Genomic DNA, 26,163 nt, shown 5'->3' on the forward strand with positions numbered 1-26,163 from the left:
TACACTGTACCAAGGGTAACCCATGAAAGCATATTTTCAATGGGATCCTTTGATGAACATTGGCGCTAGATTCATATTCCAGACTGTGAAGTTGTATTCATTAAATAACCAACTTCTCATTTCCTGAACAATAAACAACCAAAGTACACAATAACAAAATGGAACGCCTTCGTTATCTTTAAAAAAAAAAAAATTCATGGCCCCCTACACCATTTTACGACGATAATGGGAGGAAACTGAAGTACCTGGAGGAAACCCACGTGTCCGGTCGCAGTGGTAAGAAGTGGGGCTTTAACAACTACGTAATCCGGATTAACTATTTCAGGGAGGGTAATTTTCAATGTACAAACTTAATATCTTCTACGGGGATCCTGTGGAGATCCGGATTAGAATGGGTCCTCAGTACCCCTTGCTTGTCGTAAACTTGAGGCGACCCAAAGGGGGCGATCCTTCAGATGCGACCGTAAAAACCAAGGTCCTATGTCACAACAGCTGTGGCACGATATAGATCCCCCCTGCTCAATGACCATAGGCGCCGAGCATAGGCCTAAATTTTGCAGCCCTTCACCGGCAACGGCGACGACGTCTCCATATGAGTGAAAAATTCTCGAGGAACGTTAAAGAATCACTCAATTGTTAACCAGGATAAAACTTCCAGAGATTTAAGATATCGTTCAAGGGTAGTGGACCCTTGAAAAAAATAGGTTGAAGTGCCTAGTATTTCTCTATCCCTCCCTCTCTGTTTTGTGTCCCTCTCCCTCTCATCGTGGTCAACTCATGCGAGCGTTCCGAGAACAAAAAGAAGTTGGAATGTCGTTCATCTGATTAAACACACATATGAGTTGAAGTAGTGATAATTTAGAGTTCAATCGTACGATTATATATCTAGATCTTATAACAAGAAACGTTGAATAGATGAGCATCATATGGAGTTTGAAAAGACACGGAAATATCGGATTTTAGGAGGGATTTGATCACACGGAACTGTATTAGCCTTATGAAATGTTTTTGCTTCTTTCATCATTGGTCTTTTGGCGTGAATGATAAATAACAGTCGTGTCGGTTGAATCAGAAAATCACACATTTTTGTAAAACAGAATATTAAAAAAATAAATAAAAACTTGTTACATGTAAAATGACATATTTTCAATGTTAACAGTTTAAAAAAAATCCTAACTTTTAAAATATATAGGTATGTATGAATTAATTGTGGATATCGGGGAAATCATTGCATGATAGACATACAGACTTCGAGGAAATACCAGCATACATGTAAGAGTTATTGCCATTGACAACATTTTTTTCTATTGTCTATAGAAAATATAAACTTTTTCACTATCAATAGTTTCGCGTCTCGTGTGATCTGATGATCCGCGCCTGTCAACTCGACGTGATCCGACTCTTCGGATCAAGTTACTTTAGTAATAATAAAAATTTACTAATTAGATTATTTGTGATAGCTTGCGATGAATGGCATAACATTAACATTGCGAAATGAATTAGATAACGAACATGTTAACTGCATGCTCTGTTCAATATTCTATTATAAATGTATATCACAAATATACATGTATTCATTTGAGAATAAATGATGTTGTTTATACACTAACAGTTTGGAAATCGGACAGGTTGTTGATAGTAACGGAGAGTATCCATGGCCAATAGAGGAGCGGATCGAAGATCTGGTTTTAATCAGATTGAGTCTAAACATTACCCTTTCAGTGCCCCTTAAAAGCCAATAAGGAAGTTAAAAAATTTACATGCTTAGTAGTAGTTTATAATACGACCCAGTGAAGAAATCGTGACGGATCCTACACAGGTACAGAATGTTGTCTAAGGTAAGTTACTTACATATTATTCGTGTATATTATATATGTGTATAGCATCATGCCATTATACTTATCATCCTGCTGTCTTACTTAAAAATCACATTTCAAAAGATTTTAATTCAAAGGTTAAAATGGACCCTGAAAATTTGAGAATTCCTATGAGAGTGTATGACTGTCGTCTGCTCTAGATCTATTGCTACTTGTATTGCTAGGTCGTCTGCTCTATTGCTATGAGAGTGGATGTGACGGTCGTCTGGTCAGGATGTGGATATCTCTCCTTCCCTCCGGCGACCTCGCATAAATTCCTGTAAAAGACGGCTTGACGGAAACAAGTTTTTCGATTTATTGTGTGTATGCATAAACGTGAACACAATGTAACAATGTATCAAGTATATGCGCTTCATGAAAAGTATGCCGTCGTAAAGCGTTGAAGTTCGTACATATTACACTCACCATTTAAAACATGTCAGCTACATTGCATCTACTTGTTTAAAACATTGTTGTGACGTCAGTTCATTGTTTTGACAGTACTTTATTTTTCATACTGTACTGAACATAGTCCAGTATTATTAAGAGCAGTCCAGTATTATTAAGAGCAGGCCAATATTATGAGAAATACTGGACTGACAGTAAAAACCAGGAACAAAGACCACTCTCTGTTGTTCGAGAAAACATATTTATTATTTATCAAACACAATATTCAAGGCATGAAATATTCCAGTAAATTATACGAAATGAGTGTTTCATGAATAATCCGATATAATCCGGATATGAAATCGTTAAGGCACCACAGTTATAAATCCATGTCACAATCATTCATTTAAACAGATGCACATTAAAGTCGCAAATTCACTGTTACATCCCCGGCAGTGATGTTTATTTCTTTTCTCGATCCAAAGGAAACACTTCAACAGCTTCACTTTTTCCGGCTCCGGCGGGGACACTGGACGGTTTCTGAATTAAATCACTAACACTCTGTAATTGTTCATCGGAGGTGCGTTTGTAGTTGCGAATCGCAGATGACCTGACGAATCTTTTGTTTGCTCTCAAATGATGCTGCAGTGATATGATTATTTCATACACTGTATTCGGATAGTACTCTTTTCCTGCCTTATTTCGTACTTCAAGAATAAAGAATTTCAATGCCGAATTCAAATGTTCATTTGACATAGTCAGAAGTTCGCCGTGCCATTTCCGAGCGTTTTTCCAAGAATTAAAGACGCTCACTGCCCAACGTGTCTTGTTAATGGTATTGACAGGTTTGGAGTTCAAAACAAAGTCTTGTACATCGTGTTCCTGTAAAGGCAATGCAAATCGCTCAAAATTGTCCACTTTCTCTATTTCCTGTGTGGCCTGAACTAAGAGGTCATTGTCTGCATCTGATATATCAGAAAAACAGTCACTTTTAGGTCAAAGTTCAATTTAAAATTTGGTTTCTTCATTCTTTCTTCCTCTAAATCCAGAATATCATTCAAAATAGCATCAGAATTCTCGTCTGCTAAATCCGTAGTAGCATCGCGAAATTTATTTTGAGTAAGAGGGTAGTCATCATCTGAGTCCATTTCTTCAAGGCACCCGGAATAAATGCTAAAAGAGGGATGTGGCTTCTGTTTTTATACCAGTTATAAGCCTACGTGTCAGTATCATATTATTAGGGTTCCCAGAAAGGAACGTAGGAAATCAATGTTTTGTTTTATCTAAAGCATTCTTTCCGAACACCCTTTACGTCCCCTCATTCACCCAAAAAAGAAAACCTGTTTTGCTGAGTACAGTCTTCAGACAATAGAAGTGTTCGAATCGCTTTCCATGAAGAACAAAACCCTGTTTTGAGGAGTACCATATTATGACAATTGAAATGATGAGCTAACAGTTTTTGTGAATTAAAGACAAGATTTGACCTTGTGTGCCATTAAAGTTTATGAATTCCTAATATATCAAAATTATTAAAAACAAATCAGAAACGAAAGGTGTAAAAATATTTGTCTATACCAATGATTATTTGTACGTGGGTTTTTTTGTGTGCGTTTAAATGCATTTGTTTTTAGATAGAACAATGTTTTAAGTAAGATACAAGACTCGATGGTCTATTGTGTCAGTTAACAGGACTGATCACTCGCCGCTACGCGGCTCGTGCCAGTCCCGTATCTGACATAATAGACCATCTTCGTCTTGTATCCCTTACAGACATGTGTTTTCAAAACTAAAGATTTATTCTTATATTTACATCCTACTTTCTGTCGGAATTTCCAGCCGTTATGATAGACGTGCTATATTTATCAAGTAGTTTTGAATTCATACACAATGTGTGTATGAATACAAAACTACTTGATGAATATAGTCCCAGCCGTTAGAATAGACGTACATTTATTTATATAGTGTATACATACTTGTATGTCTGTGTTTGATGTATAATGCGTGTGTATGATATATGCAAGTCCTTATAATTCAGTGGACGCATAAAACATGCAAGTCTGTGTGTAGCAATTACATGCAAGTCTGTACCTACAAGTCTATGTGATCAAATGTTTTGTAGATCAATATGTCACAATATCCATACAGCTGTAAATCTGTTTATTGTATATCAATTGTTTGTGTATTAATAATAAAAAGGTAGGCCTATAACTAGAAAATAAGTCTAAATACAAAACGCGTTTAAATGCCGCTGGTTTGGATAACCCAATTTCAGGTTGTAAATTGAAAATTTAACTTGCTTAAACAAAAATATCGATATTCTAAGACTTCAAACTGTTTGAAATAGACCCATCTTATGTAAAGTCTACTGTGAAAGATTGTAATACGTATTTAAGATAGATTACTATTCAAATATTTACGTTCACCAACTTGTCAATGATAATCATTTGCTAATTCAATATTTATATAGATGAATAAGAGAACTCGTTTCCTCACAAGCTCTTGTACAAAAAATGACAGATTGTAATGTCCCTGATAATCTCCAGGTGTACAAAATGTATGTGACCGGACACAAAAATACACATTCTTCACACACTCGTCATTAAATAACTGCTCAATATTAATATCAATGCTCCTTTAGGAAGAAAGCTTGCAGTTGTGGATTCAGATTCTGATTAGGTCTGTCAAAATGTTTCGCGCTGGTGGACTGCCGAGTGACGTCACGCATCACTCGGATTATTGATTTATTGTGTACTTATTCAAAGACGAATACCTCTAATACAATTCACTTATACACTCGTCGGCCGATTTTTGTCAGTAACGTAGTTGATAAAATGAAGGTCGTAGAATTCGATTCTGGTGTCATTTTGAATGTACAGCGAAAAATTAATTAATTGGAAAATTCTCAAAATGGCGTCACTAGGCAAAAGGAAAACGGAAAACTTCTAGAAATATGAGAGAAAAATACTCTCTTATGAGTTGCCATGAAATATTAAGCCTCGGGTTTCACAGCTTTTTTGCAACCCTCGGGTGGAATCACCTTATATTTCATGGTTACTCATAAGAGAGTCTTATAATCTTACATACATAGATATGAGAGAAAATGCTCTGTTGTACAGAGTTGCAGTGTTGTACACAAGTCTATAATTCAGCATGCAGAAGGACACATTTGCTGAATTACAAAGTTGGATAAGAGTTTGCCGACCAAATAGAATAAAAAACAGATCGTCTTCTGTAAGAGCACATAGCTTTGCTGTCTACCGTATGTCGAAGAAATTCACGATGTTGTACCAACATTTATCTCGCATGCTGGCAGTGGCCAGGCAAGTGCAAGAGGCGTGAACAAATACATTTGTGAAGGGTTTTTGACACAATAAGCAAACGTGTGTTTCGTTTTGCTTCCGGATATTTGAAGTAAGTTTGCAAATAAATTTACACAGGTTGATTTCATAGCAATTTCTAGGCATTTTCCAATGTGATAACGGTTCTGTGATGTCAAAAATAAGTTTAAAGAGGGGGAAGTCAGGGTCACGGGATAAACGGATATGGCGTTGTAGTTTGTGCATTGATGACACCGAGTTCCTGACGATCTTCTTCCATGCCGGTTTATTGGGGAACGATCCGTCCTGTAGTCAGCCTTGCAAGTGTTCTGTAAGTCCGTACGTTTCCATAAATTCTAGAATTTCAGGAATAAAACCAGATTGAGTCCGTGCTAAGTTATTGATGAATGAATAAAGGCGTGTCAAAAATGTTTTCTTTGTAAGAGGAGCAGAATTTAAGCAACACAGTCTTCCGAAGAATAGCAGTTTTCTCACGTCGACCCCTGCTGCTATCGGTAGAACTCTACATAATCTTTGGAGATTCAGTGCGTTCTTACAGACGAAGTGTTGAAAAATATTTAGTTTCTGGAGATCAGAAGGGGATATGTATTTCAAAAGTTCACAGCCAAATAAAACGGAAGGCTGTGCAACTGTTTTGTATATGTGCCATATTGTAAGTGGGAAAGTGCAAAGTACGATTTGTGTCCCTTGTTGCATGCTTCTGTTATCCTTGTAGAAAGTTTACATTTATGATCAACAATTATGTCTAATTGATTATAATTTTCCTCATTAGGAATCAATAATTCGCCTAAAACCATTGCTTCTATCAAATTTGCATTTTTTCGAACAAAATATTAGCACACATGATTTGGCTGCATTAAATCTAATTAAATAGCTATTTGTTTGAATAAATAAAAGCAGTGTTCAAAAGGGACTGGAGACCTGTTGGAGATAAGCTGATACATGATATATCATCTGCTAAGGAGGGATAGCTACTGGGAACATTTGATACACCAATATTTTTACTACAACTCTGTAGATCGTTTAAGAGATCATTGATAAAAACAAGATACAAAAATGTAGGCAATACACCTCCTTGTTGAACACCTTGATTAACAGGAAACCATTTTGACCGAGTTTGGCTAACTACAATAGAGCTTAAAATACTTTGGTGGCGATTGTTAATTAATGTCCATGCATATTTCACCCGTAACACCAACATTATACAATTTAAACACAAGGCATTGCCTCCAAACTGTGTCAAGCGCTTCGCTAGAGTCTAAAAACTTGCATATACATTGTTTCCTTGCTCTATATTGTGAAAAAAAAAAATGTTTCCTGTAAATCAAATGAGGCAGTAAGGCAGCTGAACGATTTTTGAAATCCTTGCTGTTGCATGTTTGGGATTGACTGATAGAAAAACTGCTATATTGTAAACAGTGACCTGATTTCTTGGACATTGTCAGGTAGTGTAAAACCTAATTTCGGTAAAATCTTTTAACTTTAATGTTATAAGTTGCAAACTTCCAAGTACAGTCCAGCACCATTCGATATCTGACATCTTGGACTGTTTTCGACTTATTACTTACTTTCAAGATCTGTATCATCACAAAATTAACATTTTCATATGATTGTACATATCAGTAATTGTTGATAAATGATTACAATAAGTCGTAAGAGTGACTTCTATAATCACGGAAAAAATTAAGAACGTCGAAAAACCTTCGGTTTTATAAAGATTCTTTTTAAAACGTGCACTTCATCTACCTGTAGGGTTGGGGAAGGGGAGGGGATTTTATAGGCGTATTTGACGTTTAGTTCTGTCCAAGTTATAATGCAATTAATACCGAGAATTTCAGAAGTAATCTGTTTTAAAGACAACAGACATCTAGGATAAAAACACAATGAATCAGGCACATAGCATCGTTTAAAAAATAGGGGGGGGGGGTGACTTCACAATACTGCCTGAAAATTCTTGACAAGTAAATTTTAATCCAAATCTCCCTAATCATGGGGGAAGGCGGCAAGGGTTGATCTTTCAGTTCAATTCATCAGTTTTTTACAATTCCACTACAATTCACGACAATGCTTTTTATTTTAAAGAGGAGGGGAGGGCCACCAGTCTATAGATCAACCTCTGTACATGTACGTAAAAATAACCAAATTTGCATGTAATGATGAAAAGGGGGCATATCCATTGCTGCTGCGTGCCTTATAACCATTTTAGTGATTATTTGAGTAACTAAAGTGCAAGAAGAGCTCTAAAGTGACTGATGTACACAAAATGTATTTTTCAAAAAAAATGATTCATATGCAAAAAACATATTTCAACAGAAATATTACACTAGAGATACCAATTCGACACAATTATCGGCACCTGATTTACATTTAGCAACAAGTAGATTTTTCCGGTGTGAAATAATATTAAGTTAATATGCCCATACGTTGGTCGTATATGTGATTTCAGGGATTCCTAATTGTGTCTTGTGGTTTGGTTGCCAAAAATATTAATAAAAATTGATAATGAAGAATTGCTGATATTCTAAAGAATCTTGATTCTGATATAAAGAAGTAGAGGACTAGTTATTATTTCCATACTTTGTTACATCATAACCATACATTGTTAGCGAGAAAATTACACATGGGATACGTGTAGATGCAATCAATGACTAAAATATTATTTTTTAGTTATACAGTTTGTACTATTTTTAAAGTCATTATACTCCATTCTTTGAAAAATCCGAAAACTGGCAATTCATTACAATCAGAGATAGTAAGTTTTCTATCTATTCCTGATATGACATCATCCATTGAAGATCGCAATGTGCTGCGCACCCTCTGTGTTTAGGTAGTAGTTACCCCATATTATATTGTTGGTTATGTGCAGATACCCGATGGGCGTGGTCATAGTACCGCGAGGGAGCGTAGCTTCCGAGTGTCATTATGACCACGCCCATCGGGTATCTGAACATAATCAACAATATCATATCGGGTAAGTGACTTGTACCATAGTTTACTATTATTCATTATATTTATGCCCCCCTTTGACAAAAGAGGGGACATATTGTTTTGCAACTGTCGGTCGGTCGTTCGGTAGACCATGTGTTGTCCGCTCAATATCTTTCGACCCCTTTGCTTGATAACAATCAAACTTGGTACAGGGGTTGCCCCTGGAGAGTAGATGATCCTTATTGATTTTCAGGTCACCTGGTCAAAGGTCAATGTCAAACTGCTGGTCTTTACCCCATGTGGTAGATAATGTGTTGTCCACTCAATAACTTTTGACCCTATGCATGATAACTACCAAACTTGGTACAAGGGTTGCCCTTGGAGAGTAGATGATCCCTATAGACCTTCAGGTCACATGGTCAAAGGTCAAGGTCAAACCTCTGGTCTTAAGCCCATGTGTTGTCCGCTCAATATCTTTTGACCCCTTTGCTTGATAATAGCCAAAATTGACACAGAGGCTTTCCTTAGAGAGTAGATTATCCCTATGGATTTTGAGGTCACATGGTCAAAGGTCAAGGGTCAAACTGGACATAGGAATATACTGTCTGGTCAATATCTTGAGAACCCTTTACTTGACAGACATTGAACTTGGTACACTGGTACATCTTCAGGAAAAGATGACCCCTAATGATTTTGAGGTCACATGGTCAAAGGTCAAGAGTCAAACTGGACATAGGAATATACTGTCCGGTCAATATCTTGAGAACCCTTTGCTTGACAGACTTCAAACTTGGTACACTGGTACATCTTCAGGAAAAGATGACCCCTAATGATTTTGAGGTCACATGGTCAAAGGTCAAGGGTCAAACTGGACATAGGAATATACTGTCTGTTCAATATTTTGAGAACCCTTTGCTTGACAGACATCAAACTTGGTTCACTGGTACATCATCAAGAGAAGATAACTACTAATGAATTTGAGGTCACATGGTCAAAAGTCAAGGGTCAAACTGGACATAGGAAAAAAATGTCCCTTCAATATCTTGAAAACTCTTTGCTTGACAGACATCAAACTTGTTACACTGGTACATCTTCAGGAGTTGATGACCCCTATTGATTTTTAGGTCACATGGTCAATCCAATCTTGACATAGGAAGATATTGTCTGCTCAATATTTTGAATTGATGATACTACTCTCAATTAAATTGATATTTTTCATTGTAATACGTATCTTGACTAAATTGGCTGAAAAACATTTACATGTATATACAATGAATTTAAAAAATCGGTGAAACATAAGCGAAAAGAAAATTATGAAGTGTATGGCGCGAAACCATAAAAGAAACACAAGATTAGTCTGATTGGTCGCCACTGTTCACTCTGTCCACAAAACAAATTTATCTCGCGAACGCGTTCTTATCACGTGACTGGGTCTTTTATAAAATCTTTATAAATGATACCTGTATTTCTATACTTACACATGTTTCTCGACTTGTTCGCACACATGGAGGAGAGTATGGGAATAGAAAGTCTTTGGGACGAAACCATTGACGATATTATCTTGTCTCAAGCTAGAAATGAGATTGAGTGCAAATATTTATCTGGAGAACTTAGTCTGAGTCTGAGTCAGTTATCCGTGTTTTATATGTGCAATTTTGATCTGGAGGAACCTCATACAGTGGACAGTGATGTTTTTTTTTCTTTCGAGTTTGTGGGCGGGATTTGAAGAAAAGTAATAAAGAATAGGGTCTGTAAGTCTCGTCATGTGATTGCCGAGATTTAGCGAGATTATTAACTTCCGGGTACATCAACATCTCAGATTGCACAGTGTAGAGAGTGGTATACATAGATATAGCGTTATCAATCGATTATGTGGAGGTTTTAACGAGATAAACATGGGAATTGAAGCATTAGTGGAGTGGTCGAGGATTCTTCGCTTCGTGTTTGACGAATTACGTGTAATAACCGCCAGTGTACAAGCATCGACGAGGGTACGTCTAGCAGATAAAGAGCAGGTTGGTAAAAGCATAATCTATGAACTAGAGAGATGTACGATACGTTTTTATATTCTCAAATCATTCCAAATGAAAGTATATTAATACTTGAAAATAAAAACGGATTATGCATAAAACTTGATTTGTATTTATACGAACGTACTGGGGGGGGGGGGGGGGGGGGGGACAACGATACTACATTTACGCACCTGCAGTGTACAGTTGTATATTCAATAAACAAAGCGCATTAAATGTGCCTATCTATATCAGTTACATCACAGATGGGTTAAGATTGTTTAATATTTTAAAAATATTTTATAGATATGCCTTGAATCTGAGGATAAAGGTGTTGTGCATTGTGCAGTCATCATTAATGTGGATGTCTGATGCCAGTATGCCCATAATGGGGCAGTATAAGTGTCGATCTTCATATGACAGCAAATTTTCAAAGGCAGGTACACAATTTAAAGATAAAATAATGTCAATATATGTTTGGATCTATATCTATTATGATTATAATAATTATAAGTTTATATGTTGTAAACTTTCTTTCTTTTTAAAAGTTTCTTTCTTTATAAACTGTCTTGCTGTTATGCCCTCTGGGCCCAAAATTGGAATAAACTTATCTTATCTATACCCAAAGTAGGTAATAAATGGGTTCGAACTGTGAAGATAAAATTTTTACATGTAGATATATTGGAATTTTTCAGATATAAGAAGGCAAATAAAACTGTTCAATGTAAAATACGCCAGTAGTTGGGTAAAACATCCAAAGTCGGCACAGTCAAAGTTCACAACAACAATGGAGGAATTAATTGCATCCTCATTCCTCAGGGCAACAGGCCATTTTCAGCAACCCCTGAAATTCTTAATTGAGGCTAAGTGCCCATTTTCAGCTCGAACAATGACAATTAAAGAGGTCTGTGCAAATGTTGGGATTTCCCTCTTGGTAAGTCAACATTATAGATTGAACAATTATGTGTATGTGTACCTAATACATGTACATTAGCTGTACATATATGTATTCATATACATGTATATCATTATGGATGTATCCAAGTTTATTATAACTTTAAAGTAACATTTTATGAACGAAATACAAATACTACTTAGGCTTCATTGTGATATTGAACTGCTAATGTTCTTTATAAACTTTACTTGCATCAAGTTTTGAATACTGCAGTACATCTATGTCAAAATAAGTTTGCATATTGCAGTATAATACTTTCACCACTAATCAGAGCACTTGTAAATCATGTATATTTTATCAATACATGTAATGACATTTGCCATTTTAGAATGTGATGCAAAGGATGGTTCGCTGCACCTTAAAACAAAATTTGAATATTGGCATCAGATTCAAGGACAACACCACCTGAAAGACACCCAATGCTGTGATTTGCTAGTGTGGATTCCTAGTGACACTCAAATAATTCACATTGACAAAGATGTATTATGGTCAACCTTTTAAGTGTGATAGAGTTTAATTATAATAATGAAGTATTTTTGCAGTCTAAAACACACACACATAACCACATGTACATATACTTTATTATGATATCAGTGGTGCATCTATCAAAGTTATGTAATTACATGTATATTTATTGAATAAACATTATAGACAGAGTTTTTCTTAATTTAGATGAACCAAAATACATGTATACATGTATAGACACAGTGTCCAGCTTTACAAAAATCATTCAATTACATGCATTTACTAAAACAATGGATTTTACTTCTTTTTTAATAATGCAGATTTGAAAACCTTCAGAATGAGAACAATAGGCTTTATGTTTGATTGTATATTGTTTAACGTTCCTCTCGAGAATATTTCATTCTGATGGAGACGTTCCAAAGGGCTTTATATTCATATGAATATAAAAGGCTTTATATTTTTATAAATATGTAGAAAAGTTATATTGCATATATGGTATTCATTACTTTTAACTTTAAAAATTCAATGTGGCAGGTATGTACAGATTTAAGGTATATATATATACATGCAATTAATCTAATAAGTTTGTAGGATTTATCTGCAATCTCCTTCAAAAGGGGAACCTGCAAATTCACATGATCCACACAAATCTGAAATATTTTGTCAGATCAATATCTATACTATGATAGAATATGGCTAAGGAATTTAAAAAAAAAAAAAAATTATTCTCTCATTTTCCCATCCAACATGGATTCTGCATCTGGAAATTTTATAGCAAAGTTGTGCATCCTCTTTTGAGAAGTGGGATTTATTTGTAAGAAAGAATGGGATAATAAGTGTCATGTCATTTGGAAGTTTGTCAAATATACAAAATCCTTTGTCCGCCAGGAATATATCACCAACTTGCAACTTCTCTAAAATGCCTCAATGGTTCACAATTGCCAAATTAGATTTGTATCCAGCATACAGATTGGAAATAAGCTGCATTGGGTGTAATACACATTAAGGTCTTTTCTTTGTGGCGACTCTTGTCATTACTGCAAGCAAAAAACTGGCTATTCATATCAATTTGGTCATATTAGGTCACTTCTGTTGCATCCATTGCAATCTTTAATTCTTCTGACTTTTATATTTCAGTTGAATGGACACTCCCAACAGTGTTCATGATCCCTTCAAACAAAAATTTCATGAATATATGAAAAATATACACAGAAAATGGTGTATATAGCAACATTTATACTCCCTAAAATTACTAGGTAATTGAATATTGTGAAATCTGCGCTGACCTGTGAAATTGATAACTAGTCAGTGTATAGAAAGTGCATTGTTCATTTTTCCTTAACGAACCGCTAAAACATACCTTTCCAGGGTCTTTCAATTATGATGTTCCCAATTGTCAAGGATGGTTTCCTTTAATTAAGCAGGTATATTTCTCACTGCAAGTTTACAACATCATAGTCTTCAAGGGAAGCTGTAATACAAAAGCAATACCATTATAGTATTTGGTGTGCATATAAATTTAGATAACACTGAAATGAGAATGAAGAAAATACAGAAAAACCACCTGACACTAAACTTAACAACCGTTGTAACTTCCTGATTTGATGTACTAGAATACTTGTATCGTACACTGTACCTTTTTAAATCTTGAGGGTTTGATGTTGTGTGCTCGTGATCATGTAGATCTACTTCATTGTTGTCTGGTACAGATATATTGGTAGCAGTATCAACTTCGGTTCCTACATGTACGTTTCAAGCAGATACTTCAAGGGTGTCCTGTCAACCCTTTCCCCTTTTCCTAGCAAGGTTATTTTTTCTATATTGATACAATAACTAAGTGTTCCTTCCCCTTTTCAGACAGAAGGGAATTATGTAGTAAAAGATGTTAATAAATGTTGAAATCAATAACGAAGAAAAACTTACCCCCCTCCCCATTTATGAAATTGTAGTATATGTACCCCCTCTGAAATATCTAAACAACACGTCCAGTATATTCTGTCAGTTTATAGACACGTGTGTTAATTTGACATGATTATTCGTTGAATTGTGATAATATTACGTACCTACATCTTTGTATCCACCGCTTCCTTACTGTAGCATCGACTAGGAACCTAAATAAACTACATGGCAGGGTTTTCCCAGTCTCATGTATGCAACCGATCGCTTAACAATACACCAAATTACATATTAGCGCCGATTCTCTGTTACGACTTTATATATTCCACATGTTGTTGTACCCGGAAGTAGTAAAACCGAAAGTGAAACCAAACGAGACTTACAGACCCTATAGGCACATATACAATATAAATACAAGACAATGTCACAGAGGAACACATAGTTAAAAGAAAAGTTGTTGTTAAATACATAAGATAAAAAGTAAATTTTAACAGCAACAATGTATTTGACTTTAAGAGCACAGTGAGTAAATTAATGTATATGCCTATGCCAATGATAACCTGTGAAAGCCATATGGTTTATTTCCAATGGGATCCTTCTGATCTTATAATATGACACACACAATATATTATCATTATTAGCATGATAAAACAATGCAAACAAAAAAGATATTGAAAGACATTGATTTGAAACACATAAGAATACTTTAAATATCTTACATTTCAACAGTGCTGAGTATTGAAAATTGTTGGAATAAATAACAACTGTAATAACTATGTATGAACAAGACAATGTGGATCAATAATACAAAAAATCACTACAGTATCTGCCATTTTTTCATGTCATTGAGTAAAGTTTTTTAAATTGCAAATTTGAATGAAAATCTATTGTTTATACATTTTATTTTATCAGGGAGAGAATTCCAGTCTTTGATGCCGTTAAAATAAAAAGTTTCTGATTCCATTTTCTCAAGCCTTGGTAAAAAGAAATTAAGCTTACTTGATCTAGTTGATCTGGATAAACAATGTTTTCTAAAATTATTTTTCAAATAATCTGGTCATTTTTCATGAAAAATATTAAAGACGTGATTCAGTCGAAGCTGTTTTACTCTATTGCTAATGTTCAAATACTCCAGCTTTTCTACTTAAGAATATTAGAAAAAGATGTACAAAAAATGGGGAATTTCACAACCCAGGGTTTTGACTCTAGGATGAGTCCAGATTAGTCATATCTTTTAATGTTAACATTTGTTTTATACTGTTGCTGAACATTAGAATTTAGCTTAGATATTCAGAACCGGATTTTTTTCTAGATTTCATATTGGGAGTAGTGATACTTTTTCACTAGTACTCAGGTGAGTTGTAAGGCCTGTGGTTCTCTTGTTGACATTTCACAATGCTCAATCTCGATTTCTAACCTTTTGATATTAGTATATCGTTTTTCAGATAGATTACAATCTCTCTCACTTAATTTAGAATCCAAATTTTGCTCTTTTTGTATTTTCTTCTCTTTTTTTACACTTCCTTTTTTCTCTTTTACAAAGGTTCTCTTTACTCTCATCAAAAAGCATTATGGTCACAATTCAATTCAGCAAAAATGATGGAACTATTTCTTTTGATGATTTTGGGATTTATTGTAGATATATGTATGGATCGTCGTTTTCAGTTTTGGATTGTACGTGTCCTGTGAACCCTGTTCCAATAAGACGAAAGATTGTCCAAAAACAGTCACGTGAGTATACAGTGAGGATAAAGGAGGAATGTTACACCAGATTTGATGTGAATGAAAAGTGAAGGATATCTGCAAGATTATTTTGAAATTAAAACTTTATTCAGTCAGAAATGCAGTATTAGTAGAAAGCAATCTGATAAAAATAAAACCCCTGCTGGATTCGAATCCACGATCTACAGTTCTGCAGACGGCGTGCTAAGCTACTGAGCTACTCAGTTAGGCAATGATATTTGAAATGAATAGACAAATATTGATGCTATTTATATTTTCATCCATGTTGATAACGATGTATATTACCTAATAAATTCATATTTAATGTAGAGGGGTAGTGCCAGTGAAATTTACATTTCTCTATATTTACATTTGCCAATGCACTTCCTTATATGACAGTACTAATGAAATTGATGTTCAATTTCGTGTGACATGAATTTGGTCATGTGATCAGTTTGTTCTTGCATATGAATACAATCACCGCTTCAAAAGTCAGTTCCTGTATTTTCACCTGGCTTCTTGCTTATGCAATGCAGTGGGGGATTTAGACCCCCCCTCTCGCCACAAATTAAAATAATAGAAATAGTGTGAGTAAAATTCCAGATTAGTAAAATTCCAGATTGGCACCCAAAATGGCTAAGCATTTTGGCCAATACTTGACTTTCACACACACCCTTTCGTAAACCCTGGATCCGTCACTGCAATGACATCATAACAGAAATAAACGCAGCAGGATATTTATACAGTTTATTTTGTAAAAAACAAGAATTTCATCAATTTATAAAAGAGAAACATTAAACATATATCGTTCTGTTGTTTCATTTTATACAGTTTTAAATACCGTCTGCAACTTCTGCATGGCGAATTTATAAAATCAAGTTCTATGATATTGGAAGCGAAAACATGTAGGCAGAGTTATAAGCCTACATGTATTTACTTCATGATGATAAGTTAACCTGTTGTTTCCTGGCAACTTGCATCACGGCTATGACTCGTCATGATTATAAGCGAGGCTGGTTTCGAGGCTCGAAAAATTTACATGTTCATGTCAGGGTACCGGTGCGAGTCTTCATTAAAATCCTACAACAGAAATCTCTCAAGTGAACAAAAACTCCGTCAGTTCATTTTTATTTTATTTTACACACACTGAAGGTAATTAAAAGACGCAACCTACCTGCACTTGGTCTAAATCTGTCCTACTGTCTTGAATCGTCTCCTGTATGGCTACAACCGCGAGTCCTAACGATGAACATACCGCGTATACCGTTGTTTCTTTCCAAAAACCTGACTAAGAGCTTAACGTTAACTTGACCCATCATATATCCACCATCAATTCTCTCAGATCCTTTGAATTTCTGTCGAAATCTGTGATCAACAATTGCGTTTTCAACTTAGTAAGCCAGATCGACGCCAGTTTCTCCATCGCTGATCGCGACCAAATCACACTACGGATGTAGTTTACTCCGCTCTTCTTGTCGTCATTTCAGTTAACTTTGCGCTCTAAATTACCTTTATTTTTACACATGTTTCATCTTTTTTTAACATTTTCAATTAAATATCTATATCTTATATTCTCTTTGATATTGTTCCTAATTTTTTATTCGATAAAACTCTTACGAACTATATTTTGTGTTCTACGATCATTATTTTGATCATCTGCTACATAATCATGGAAGCTCGGTAAGAACACAAATCAAAATAGAAAATATAAATATAAGAAATAAAATATCATTTTTGAATGTTATTGGGATATGACATGAAGTTGGTACGTGATCAAATCTATATAGGATTTGATCACGTGACCAACTTCATGTCATATCCCAACAACATTCAAAAATGATATCTTATTTCTTAAATAACGATGAACCTGGAAGAAACTATTGGTTTCCATGCGTGTGTTTGGTCTTTTGACCTTCAGTCAATCTGTTCGACTTCGTTTTCCGCAGGTTTGCGTCCCATTATCATAGAAACGATTTGTTCATCTTTCTAATATCGAGTTTCGCTCTGGATATCATTACTTTATTATGAATAGTCTTACAGTGACCTGTGACTTAGAATTCGTTTTCTGCACTAATGAACGATTGTAGATTAAAACTGAGTTTAACGGGACTTGTAGCTTGTTGCATAAATTTCTTGTCCGCAACTTTTAGTCCGTCATGTATTGTATTATATAAATTTTGTGCGGCTTCCCGTGTAGATTCCCAAAGCTACAATTGCAAAATAGTTTACAATTTAAGCCCTTTGCAAAAAAAAATAATAATAATATTTTCGCCTAAGTTTATAGATGTAGATATAAGTGTATAGGTTTATATTGTTGAGACTAATTTTGACTTGAAATCTAATAAATCCTCAGGATCTGATGGTTTTTCTGCCGAATTCTTCAAAATGTTTTGGAAATATATTGGCATTTTTGTTCTGAGGTCTATCAATTATGGATATAAAAGTAGTATTTTGTCAGTTACACAAAGACATGATATCATTACATTGCTACCGAAAGGTGACAAGCCAAAATAATATCTAAAGAACTGGAGCCATATCACTCTGTTGAATACTGTTTATAAAATTACATCAGGTACAGTGGCTAGTAGAGTAAAACGGTATCTAGATAAAATAATCAACCCTAATCAAACAGATTTTATTCTCAACAGGTATAATGGAGACAATACTAGGCTTATCTTTGATATTATGTATTACACTGAGGAAGAAAATATACCTGTTTTTTTTTAATTATTATTATTTATCGATTTTGAAAAAGCTTTTGATACAGGGTCTTGGGAATTTATTCGAAAAGCACTAACTTTCTTTAACTTTGGCAACTCAATCCGGAATTTGATATCATTATTTTGTACAGATATTACATCTGCAGTAAATCAAGGTGATAATCTCTATGAAAAAATCAATTTTCAGAGAGTGTGTAGACAAGTTCCCTTTGTCACCATATATATTTTTTATTTGTGCAGAAATATTAGCAATTCAGATTAGATTAAACAAAAATATTAAAGATATTACTGTAAAGAATGTAGAAAAGATTTCCCAGTTGGCTGATGACACTTCACTTATTCTTTATGGCAGTAAAGAATCTCTCTTAGAAACATTGGAAACACTGCAACAATTTGAGAAATGTCTGGACTTTATAAAAGATTTAGTAAATAAATTTTACTGCCTAACTACAAGCTTAAGTGGGGTACTACAAGATTTAATCTACTAGGAATACATTTTGATGTAGAACTAAAACAAATGATGCAGCTAAACTGTGAACCAAAATGTGTACAGATTAAACCTTGACTCCCTTTGGAAAAATCATTAAGACATTGGCTTTGCCCTTATTAAACCATACCTTGATGTCAATCCCAAATCCCTCTGAGTTATATTGTAAAAAGTTAGAAAAATCATTATTTTTCTTTCATATGGAATAATTCAACTCACAGAGTAAAAAAAGAAGTAATAGTTAAAAAATATGAAGATGGAGGATTGAAAATGGTAAATCTAATGTCTTTTATAGCTTCTATGAAATTAATTTGGGTAAGACATCTCATTTTTTCCAGCAGAGGTATGGGACTGTTTATTCCCAATTTTCAGTTGAACAAATTCCTTAACTGTGGAATTGAATACATCACCACTTTTTTTTTTATAAACACTGAAAAATAAAGTTTGGATTGATGTATTCAAGTCCTACATTACATTACATAGTCTTATTGATGAGTCCACTGTTGCTGCTGATTCACCTCTATTTTATAACCCACAGATTCATATTGGTGGAAAGCCATTTTTTAATAAACAAATGTTTGACACCAACATCAGACTGATTAATGATATTATTAATGAAGATGGTTCACTTTTTAGTTTTAAATATTTTTGTGATATTTTTTTTTTTAGAATACATCAGCATTATCCATGCAGTAAGATCATGGGTAAAAAATTCAGACCCTGGAAAAAACATCATGAAGCTCACAAGTCCATTAATTATGACAAATACTTACACAATTTTGAAATGTTACAAAGCAAAATTTTCTATGAAATGCATAGTAAAAACACGACAGGGAATGGAAAATAATCCACAAAATACCCTTCAGAGTGACAAAAGAATGTAAGCTTTACTGGTTCCAGTACAGAATTATAAACACAAGTTTAACAACAAGAATATAATCTAAATATTGCAACTTTTGTCACTCTGAGGAGGAAACAATAGAATATATTTTATGGGAATGTGATTGTTTACAACTATTTCTAGTAGAATTCAAACAATTTTTAGAAGATAAGACTGAGCGACAGATTACAATTACAAAGAAATCCTTTATTTTAGCTTGTATTGAAAATAATAGTGATATACAAAACATTATCCTTTTATCTCTGAAGTATTAAAGCTGTATGACCCGATGTTCATGTATTGTTTTTGTACACAATTACTTTAAAGCAGATTAATTACTTTATAAAGTTATTAACTTTCCTTTAATTACATGCTTGAAAACATCTGCATGTAAAAGAAAACAGTGCGAATATTATTTAGAAAGTAAATATAGTGGGTACATATATAAATCATCCCATAATTGACGGCTATAAATAGACCCACGCGCGTCAGGGGAATCCCAACATGATGTATCAACTCATACACAACTGTCTAGTTTTAAGGCTGAAAGAGCGTAAAACAACCAATTACTAAGAGGTATTTGATATTTTTATTTCTATTAAACTTATGGTACGGTACTGTTATAACAAAATACACAGCTTTATACAGATAAGACCACCGATGATCTGAAAGTTTGAACTGGTCACGTGACTGTCACTTGAAATGGCAGAGTGGCGCGGTTATTTGTAAACATCGATTTAAAATCAAATGATTTGGGTTAAAACAGGTGAAATAATTTATGATATGTCGTACAGCCTCATAACTTCATACGTGCGATGATTTAGTAGCGTTTTTACGAGATGGAAAAAAATATTGTAATTCGGACCATACAGCTTTAAGTCTATATTACAAGATGCACTAAGAAACCTTTAAACTTGCCCTCTGCAATATCACAAATGAGATTATTTTATGAAACACACAAATATATAGCATATAAAAATGGTGAAAAGAAAAACATTGATACTCAATGGAACAGATGGAACTTACTATTTACTTAAAACATGTCTCTCTCTTTTTCTCTCTACCTCTCTCTTTCTTTCTCTCTTTCTCACCATCTATCTTCACGCACATAATGATAATTATATATGACTTGTTATATTCATGTACTTTATTATGTGTACAAAAACCAATAAAAAATGACTGTCTCATTGTCACTTTTACATCCGTTATGCTCTTTGTTGGTGATAAGTAAATGGGGTTGTGGGGGTCATACTACACCATTTCTTTTGTTTTTGACATCTACTTTACGATATCAAAAACGCGGTTGTCGATGTGTTGTTTGGAAACTTTTAAATGAAGGTTCACCTTGAAAGACAAAGGCTAGGGGGATATATTAATGAACAGTTGGTTTTTATTTTGAGTGAAAATTATGCATTCGTTAAAGATCAGTTAATTGAATGTTTGTAGTGTACTGAAGACGATGAGTAAGGTGATTTATGAAACATGCTACAAAGCAACAAAGACTTGTTGGGGCTGGAATGTTTTAAAGATAAAGTGTAAATATAAGTCAAGGTATGTGCAATATTCCACTTGTATAAGATCACGTAACGTGTATTTGAAGATCTTCAAGTTCAGCAACGAGCTTACTTAAATTTCAATGTACGGTACTTTTTTTGTAAAACACACACACACACACACACACACACACACACACACACACACACACACACACACACATATATATATATATATATTCCACTCAACCACAGAGGAAATGATGTGAAAAGGAAATTGTTATGATGACCTCCAAACTCCAAACATGGATATTTTCCCGAGTCGCACATTTTCAACTTATATATCATGATGAAAAATGAAGATAACGATCAATTATCAATCTCAGGAAGCATTCTACAGTCAATACACTGTATATTTAACCCAAAATACACTGACACAGTGGTAGAGCCTTTGCTTTGTAACGCAGATGTCCCCGTAAACGTACATATAGGTAGTGACTGCTTCTTTGCCAAACGCTCGGCATTTAGAATTGAGAATCACGGGTCCTACGGATTTGACTTCAGAAACGGAGACCCTCTGTCGCGACAGACGTTGACACGATAAAGAACCCTCACTCCTTCGGCCGTTATTGATAAGCATAGGTCTAAGCATACACAGCACATGTAGGTCTAATTTTGTGGTACTTCACCTACAACTTGTTACGTCTCAATATGAGTGAATAATACTCGACAGGAGATACAACCAACCAAACAAACAAACACCGTAAGTAATAGACACTTTGAGTTTTCTGCAATCATAAAGTTTGCTAAAGTCTGATGTTGTTGAATTGTAAGAAAATATTGACTTATTTACTACTCACATCTATTACGCTAGTGGTCTCAAATTTTCTATACCGAATGACATCATGTTTTGTTTAAGTGTAGGCCTACTTTGATTGGCAAACCCGAGTTCGAGGATGAATTGGACGTATAGAGAAACCCTAAAACGTCTACTTTGATGCCTCTTCCAATTTTCAAGAACGCAATTGCAAGAGTTTTACAATTACCCAATTTTTACGTGATTCAATTGTAGAGAGAAAAAAATTCAGGATTCCATGCTAAATTCAGCTCACAGATAATGGTTTATATGCGAATCACTTATCGGTATATTATGTAACTTGGAAAACTCCGAAAAATTGAATAGTAATGCATCGGACATAAAGACAAAAAATGCATCACAGGATATAGAGGCACTATACACGTAGCTGATAGACAATAGAAAAACTAAAAGAAACACATACACCATTAAACAATTAAAACTCAAATAAAAACGACACAGAGACAGTCAAGAAAGTACAGCTGGACCTACCTATTGGAAGACGCTGTTATTTATATATCTCGCCATTCCAAAGTAAAATCAAGATTTTGAACTTCCGTTAAAAACCACTTTAGTATTCTGGAAAAGAGGCCAATAAAACAACATTTGACAAAAGTGAAGATAACGAACAGTGAGTGATCCATCTTATAATCTCTATAAAGAAGTGAAGATAACGAACAGTGAGTGATCCATCTTATAATCTCTATAAAGAAGTGAAGATAACGAACAGTGAGTGATCCATCTTATAATCTCTATAAAGAAGTGAAGATAACGAACAGTGAGTGATTCATCTTATAATCTCTATAAAGAAGTGAGTTGGACAAATACAGACACACACACACACACACCCACCCGGACACACCAGTATTGGGATCAGGTGCCTAGGAGGAGCAAGGATTCCGTTTTGATTGGTCATACCTACCGTAAGCCCTATATCTTGATTAGGTAAATGGAGTAATCCGTAAATAAAATGAATGTGTAAATAACCTAATAATTGGTATGAAACACGTCAGATAGCATATGACTTATAAACGGCAGGTTGTATTGGTAAATTACATCGTTGTAACGACCATAGAATTTTCGAAATGCTGACTTTAAACGAGACCGTTGAAACCCCTGTAACATCAACTTATTTACCAGTACCGTGCCTCGTTTTAAAAGCTGATAACAGACAGAACATGTTCTTGCATATCTAAATCCATATTCCATTTTACAATATGATTTTGTTCGAACGCAAGGAATTTCAAGTACATGTATATTTGAATGTCTCGATTTGTAATGTTACTTTTTAAAATTAACTAAGTCTGGGAAACCTCTTAGGTCAGGTAGAATTTTTAGATATGAATCTACTTTCATAATGCTTGTGATGCCCCTTCTCGAATCGTATATATTTTCCTAATGTTTTTCTTGGAGACCAAAATTATACAAGAGGAAAAAAAAAACTTTAAAAGCTTAACAAACTAAAACTGTAGAAAATTAGAATTTTGTTTGCTCTGATTATAAAAAAAAAAAAAAACCCAAAAAAAACCAACCAAAAAACCCAACACACTTTCTTTCACGAATTCATCAATGTGACAACCCAAACTGTTCACTCTTTGTAAGAGAATTTTATATATTTCAGATCAGACAGGTGTACGAAACACAAATCTTATTATATAACAACAACAATGGTATTACCAGGTTGTTGTGAAGGATACACTGAGGAGGAAGATTGCTGCGTCAAAGGTTCGATGAATTGTAACGTATTTATGGGTTCGGAATGGGGCGAGTCCAATAACTGTTTTCTTGATAATTTTATGTTATCTAAGAAGACTTAATGGTCAATGGAGGATATATTCCAGATCAGAAATGTTCTTTGTATTCGCTAATCAAAGAAGAAAGCTTATCAATATAGGTGAATTTAAAGTATGTGAATGAAGAAAGCGGAACTTTTGCTATTGTACAAGTTTGAAACAAATGAATGATTATGTAAGTTTGAAGAATGAATTAATTACAGTCTATCCCACTTATATTAAAGTCACTTATTTTGAAGTATCCGTTATATTAAAGTAAAAATAAATGCCCAGTAACGTTATTCGTATAGTTTAACATCGGTTTCTGTGTATTGAAGTTAGGATATAATGAAGAATTTAGGTCGCTCTCCTCAATTTCAAAATATCCAAAGCAGACTGTATATCGCAACTCTAAAACGGGCACACTGGAAATAAACTTGAATTCAACAGAGCCTATGGAAGTTAACCACAGTCTAGGTTGACAGCATTTGTTAACATGCACTTTTATCCCAAGATTATCCGAATAATACTGAAAATTCGAAAGCATAAGGGTATCTATTTGAAAACGAAACATATAAGTTTTTAAAAAGATTTTATTATGTTTCACTTTTCACAAATATAACAGATGCAACGTTATTGCATTCAAAAACTACGTATTTTTGGCATTGGATATAATAAACGATAATTTTACTAAGTCTGTAATTATCAATTTAATTTAAGATATTTCATAATAGAAGCATAAAACAGAATTGAAGACTTTCCGTGATTAAGAATGTTGTAACATGAGTCATCCTGAGAAGATAGCATAAAGTACTTTTTTTCACCACAGACTCTCGGCGTTTTAAACAATTGTCTTCCTGTAAACAAACTAAATGTAATAGTCAAGAGTTTGTTTCTAGGAAGACAATTCTTTTATAATAGATATCTAAAGCGTTTCATCCCGAGAAGATAACATTAAAATGTCAAGAGCTCATGTCTTTTGCCTATATATTCTGTACGCAACACGAGGAACGATCTGATTAAATTAAAAAAAAAAAAAATCCAGACGGTCGCTGCGTATCGAACGAATTGAGAGGTCTAATTTTAACCAGACTGCATAAAAAATGAGTGGATTGAATGATATAGTCTTTGTAGTACACATGAAAAAACCCAAGCCTGATATGTTTCCACTTTATATCTTAAGGAGATATTAATAAAGTTACAAAAGCATATTAGTATCATGTAAAAAAGTAAATTCACATTCCATTATCTCGTAATTACGAGAAAAGATCTCGTAATTACAAGATAAATATCTCGAAATTACGAGAAAATTTTCTGGTAATTACGAGAAAATATTGATATAAAGCCGAGTTGCACAACTTATGGATAATCTTGGAAACGTTTGATGCTATTTCCCTCTGTTGATTGGTCAGCAAATCGAAATGATCTTATTCAAAGTGTGTGGGACGGTACATATTGTCGTCCGGTGTCGCATGATTTAGGAATGCTAAATACCTATAATTTTCGTTCCGGATTATCATTTACGTTCCGGTCCGCGTAAGTTTAGTTTCGGTCATAATCACACTTTTAAAAACATGAAATGCATATGTTTACGCACATTTCTTGTGGGTTTTATTTCTTTCATCGGGTTATACAATAATTAAAGACTAATATCATTAGAATCGGAATATTTATACGTCTATTTTTGTGTTTTCAAAATTTGTCAGATCAACAGGTGTTAATTCTTGTTTTATTACTGAGGTTTGATCTCTCCAATTCAAAGGATTGTAAACTGGAGGTGTGAAACCTGTATATATGTAGATAGAGTTTTTACATGACTCCTTCTACAATATGTACCGACACAAACCCTCACCATTATTGGATGCACATGTAGCATCAGGTATTGATCTACATGTAGGAATGAGACTTCTTGAACTAAGTTTGGATTTTTATTTATCTATTTTATTTTTACAAATCTAGACTATATACTCAAATGTATGCAATATTTTTCTTTTATATTGATCATTGCCATCATATATCTTTAATGATCAAATCATTTCGTACTGGTTACTTAAGAGATTGAGTACGAGAGAGAGAGAGAGAGAGAGAGAGAGAGAGAGAGAGAGAGAGAGATGGCACTAGTCCAGTATATGCATGTTACTAAGAAAGATCCATACACTTAATTAAAGCACTAGATAGTGGTTTGTTAAAATAATATTTTCATATTAAAGATATTTTAAATTGAAAATCAATATATAAAATGAAACAAGTCAAACATGTACACTAAGCGCACGGTACTGGTGTCACTTTACGTTACACTTATAACGTCATAAATTGTGGCAAAATATAATCACGAAAGCAACGTCACATTTTAAACAAATTCATTATCTCCAAGCTGTAATATCATAACTAAAGCACAT

The 26,163-nt window shown here is 34.2% G+C and overlaps 1 protein-coding gene and 1 long non-coding RNA gene across 8 annotated transcripts; one reads left to right on the plus strand and one right to left on the minus strand.

Moving 5' to 3' along the window:
- The first annotated feature begins 1,741 nt into the window (after positions 1 to 1,741).
- On the plus strand, positions 1,742 to 25,582 carry LOC125647659 (uncharacterized). 6 transcript variants are annotated; one of them, XR_008795860.1, is made up of 5 exons: positions 1,750 to 1,838; positions 7,664 to 7,705; positions 10,825 to 10,958; positions 11,214 to 11,452; positions 11,802 to 12,130. XR_008795860.1 is itself a non-coding variant. In XM_056139869.1 (4 exons), exons 2-4 carry the CDS (start codon positions 10,877 to 10,879, stop codon positions 11,880 to 11,882), a joined length of 402 nt encoding a protein of 133 aa, XP_055995844.1. In that variant the 5' UTR covers positions 1,742 to 1,838; positions 10,825 to 10,876; the 3' UTR covers positions 11,883 to 12,130. The 6 variants fall into 6 exon arrangements, 3 of the variants coding, with proteins under 3 accessions (XP_055995844.1, XP_055995842.1, XP_055995843.1); XM_056139869.1 differs by lacking the exon at positions 7,664 to 7,705 and having other exon boundaries at positions 1,742 to 1,838; XM_056139867.1 differs by lacking the exons at positions 7,664 to 7,705; positions 10,825 to 10,958; positions 11,214 to 11,452; positions 11,802 to 12,130 and adding exons at positions 15,474 to 15,565; positions 21,090 to 21,194; positions 23,614 to 25,582 and having other exon boundaries at positions 1,751 to 1,838.
- On the minus strand, positions 12,037 to 15,173 carry LOC125647667 (uncharacterized). 2 transcript variants are annotated; one of them, XR_007360058.2, is made up of 4 exons: positions 14,002 to 15,173; positions 13,575 to 13,754; positions 13,299 to 13,409; positions 12,037 to 13,108 (listed from the first exon to the last, which is right to left on the minus strand). It is a non-coding gene; the product is annotated as an uncharacterized LOC125647667 (long non-coding RNA). The 2 variants fall into 2 exon arrangements; XR_007360057.2 differs by lacking the exon at positions 13,575 to 13,754 and having other exon boundaries at positions 14,002 to 14,967.
- Positions 25,583 to 26,163: the final 581 nt, after the last annotated feature.

This window comes from Ostrea edulis, chromosome 6, assembly GCF_947568905.1.
Source record: "Ostrea edulis chromosome 6, xbOstEdul1.1, whole genome shotgun sequence".
Classification (NCBI taxonomy): domain Eukaryota; kingdom Metazoa; phylum Mollusca; class Bivalvia; order Ostreida; family Ostreidae; genus Ostrea; species Ostrea edulis.

What these genes read in the sequence shown, in the direction of transcription:
- LOC125647659 (XM_056139867.1), top strand. An exon ending in GATTGTCCAAAAACAGTCAC is followed by an intron (nt 15,566 to 21,089) that starts GTGAGTATACAG and finishes GAATGTTTGTAG; the next exon opens with TGTACTGAAGACGATGAGTA. An exon ending in AAGTGTAAATATAAGTCAAG is followed by an intron (nt 21,195 to 23,613) that starts GTATGTGCAATA and finishes TATATATTTCAG; the next exon opens with ATCAGACAGGTGTACGAAAC.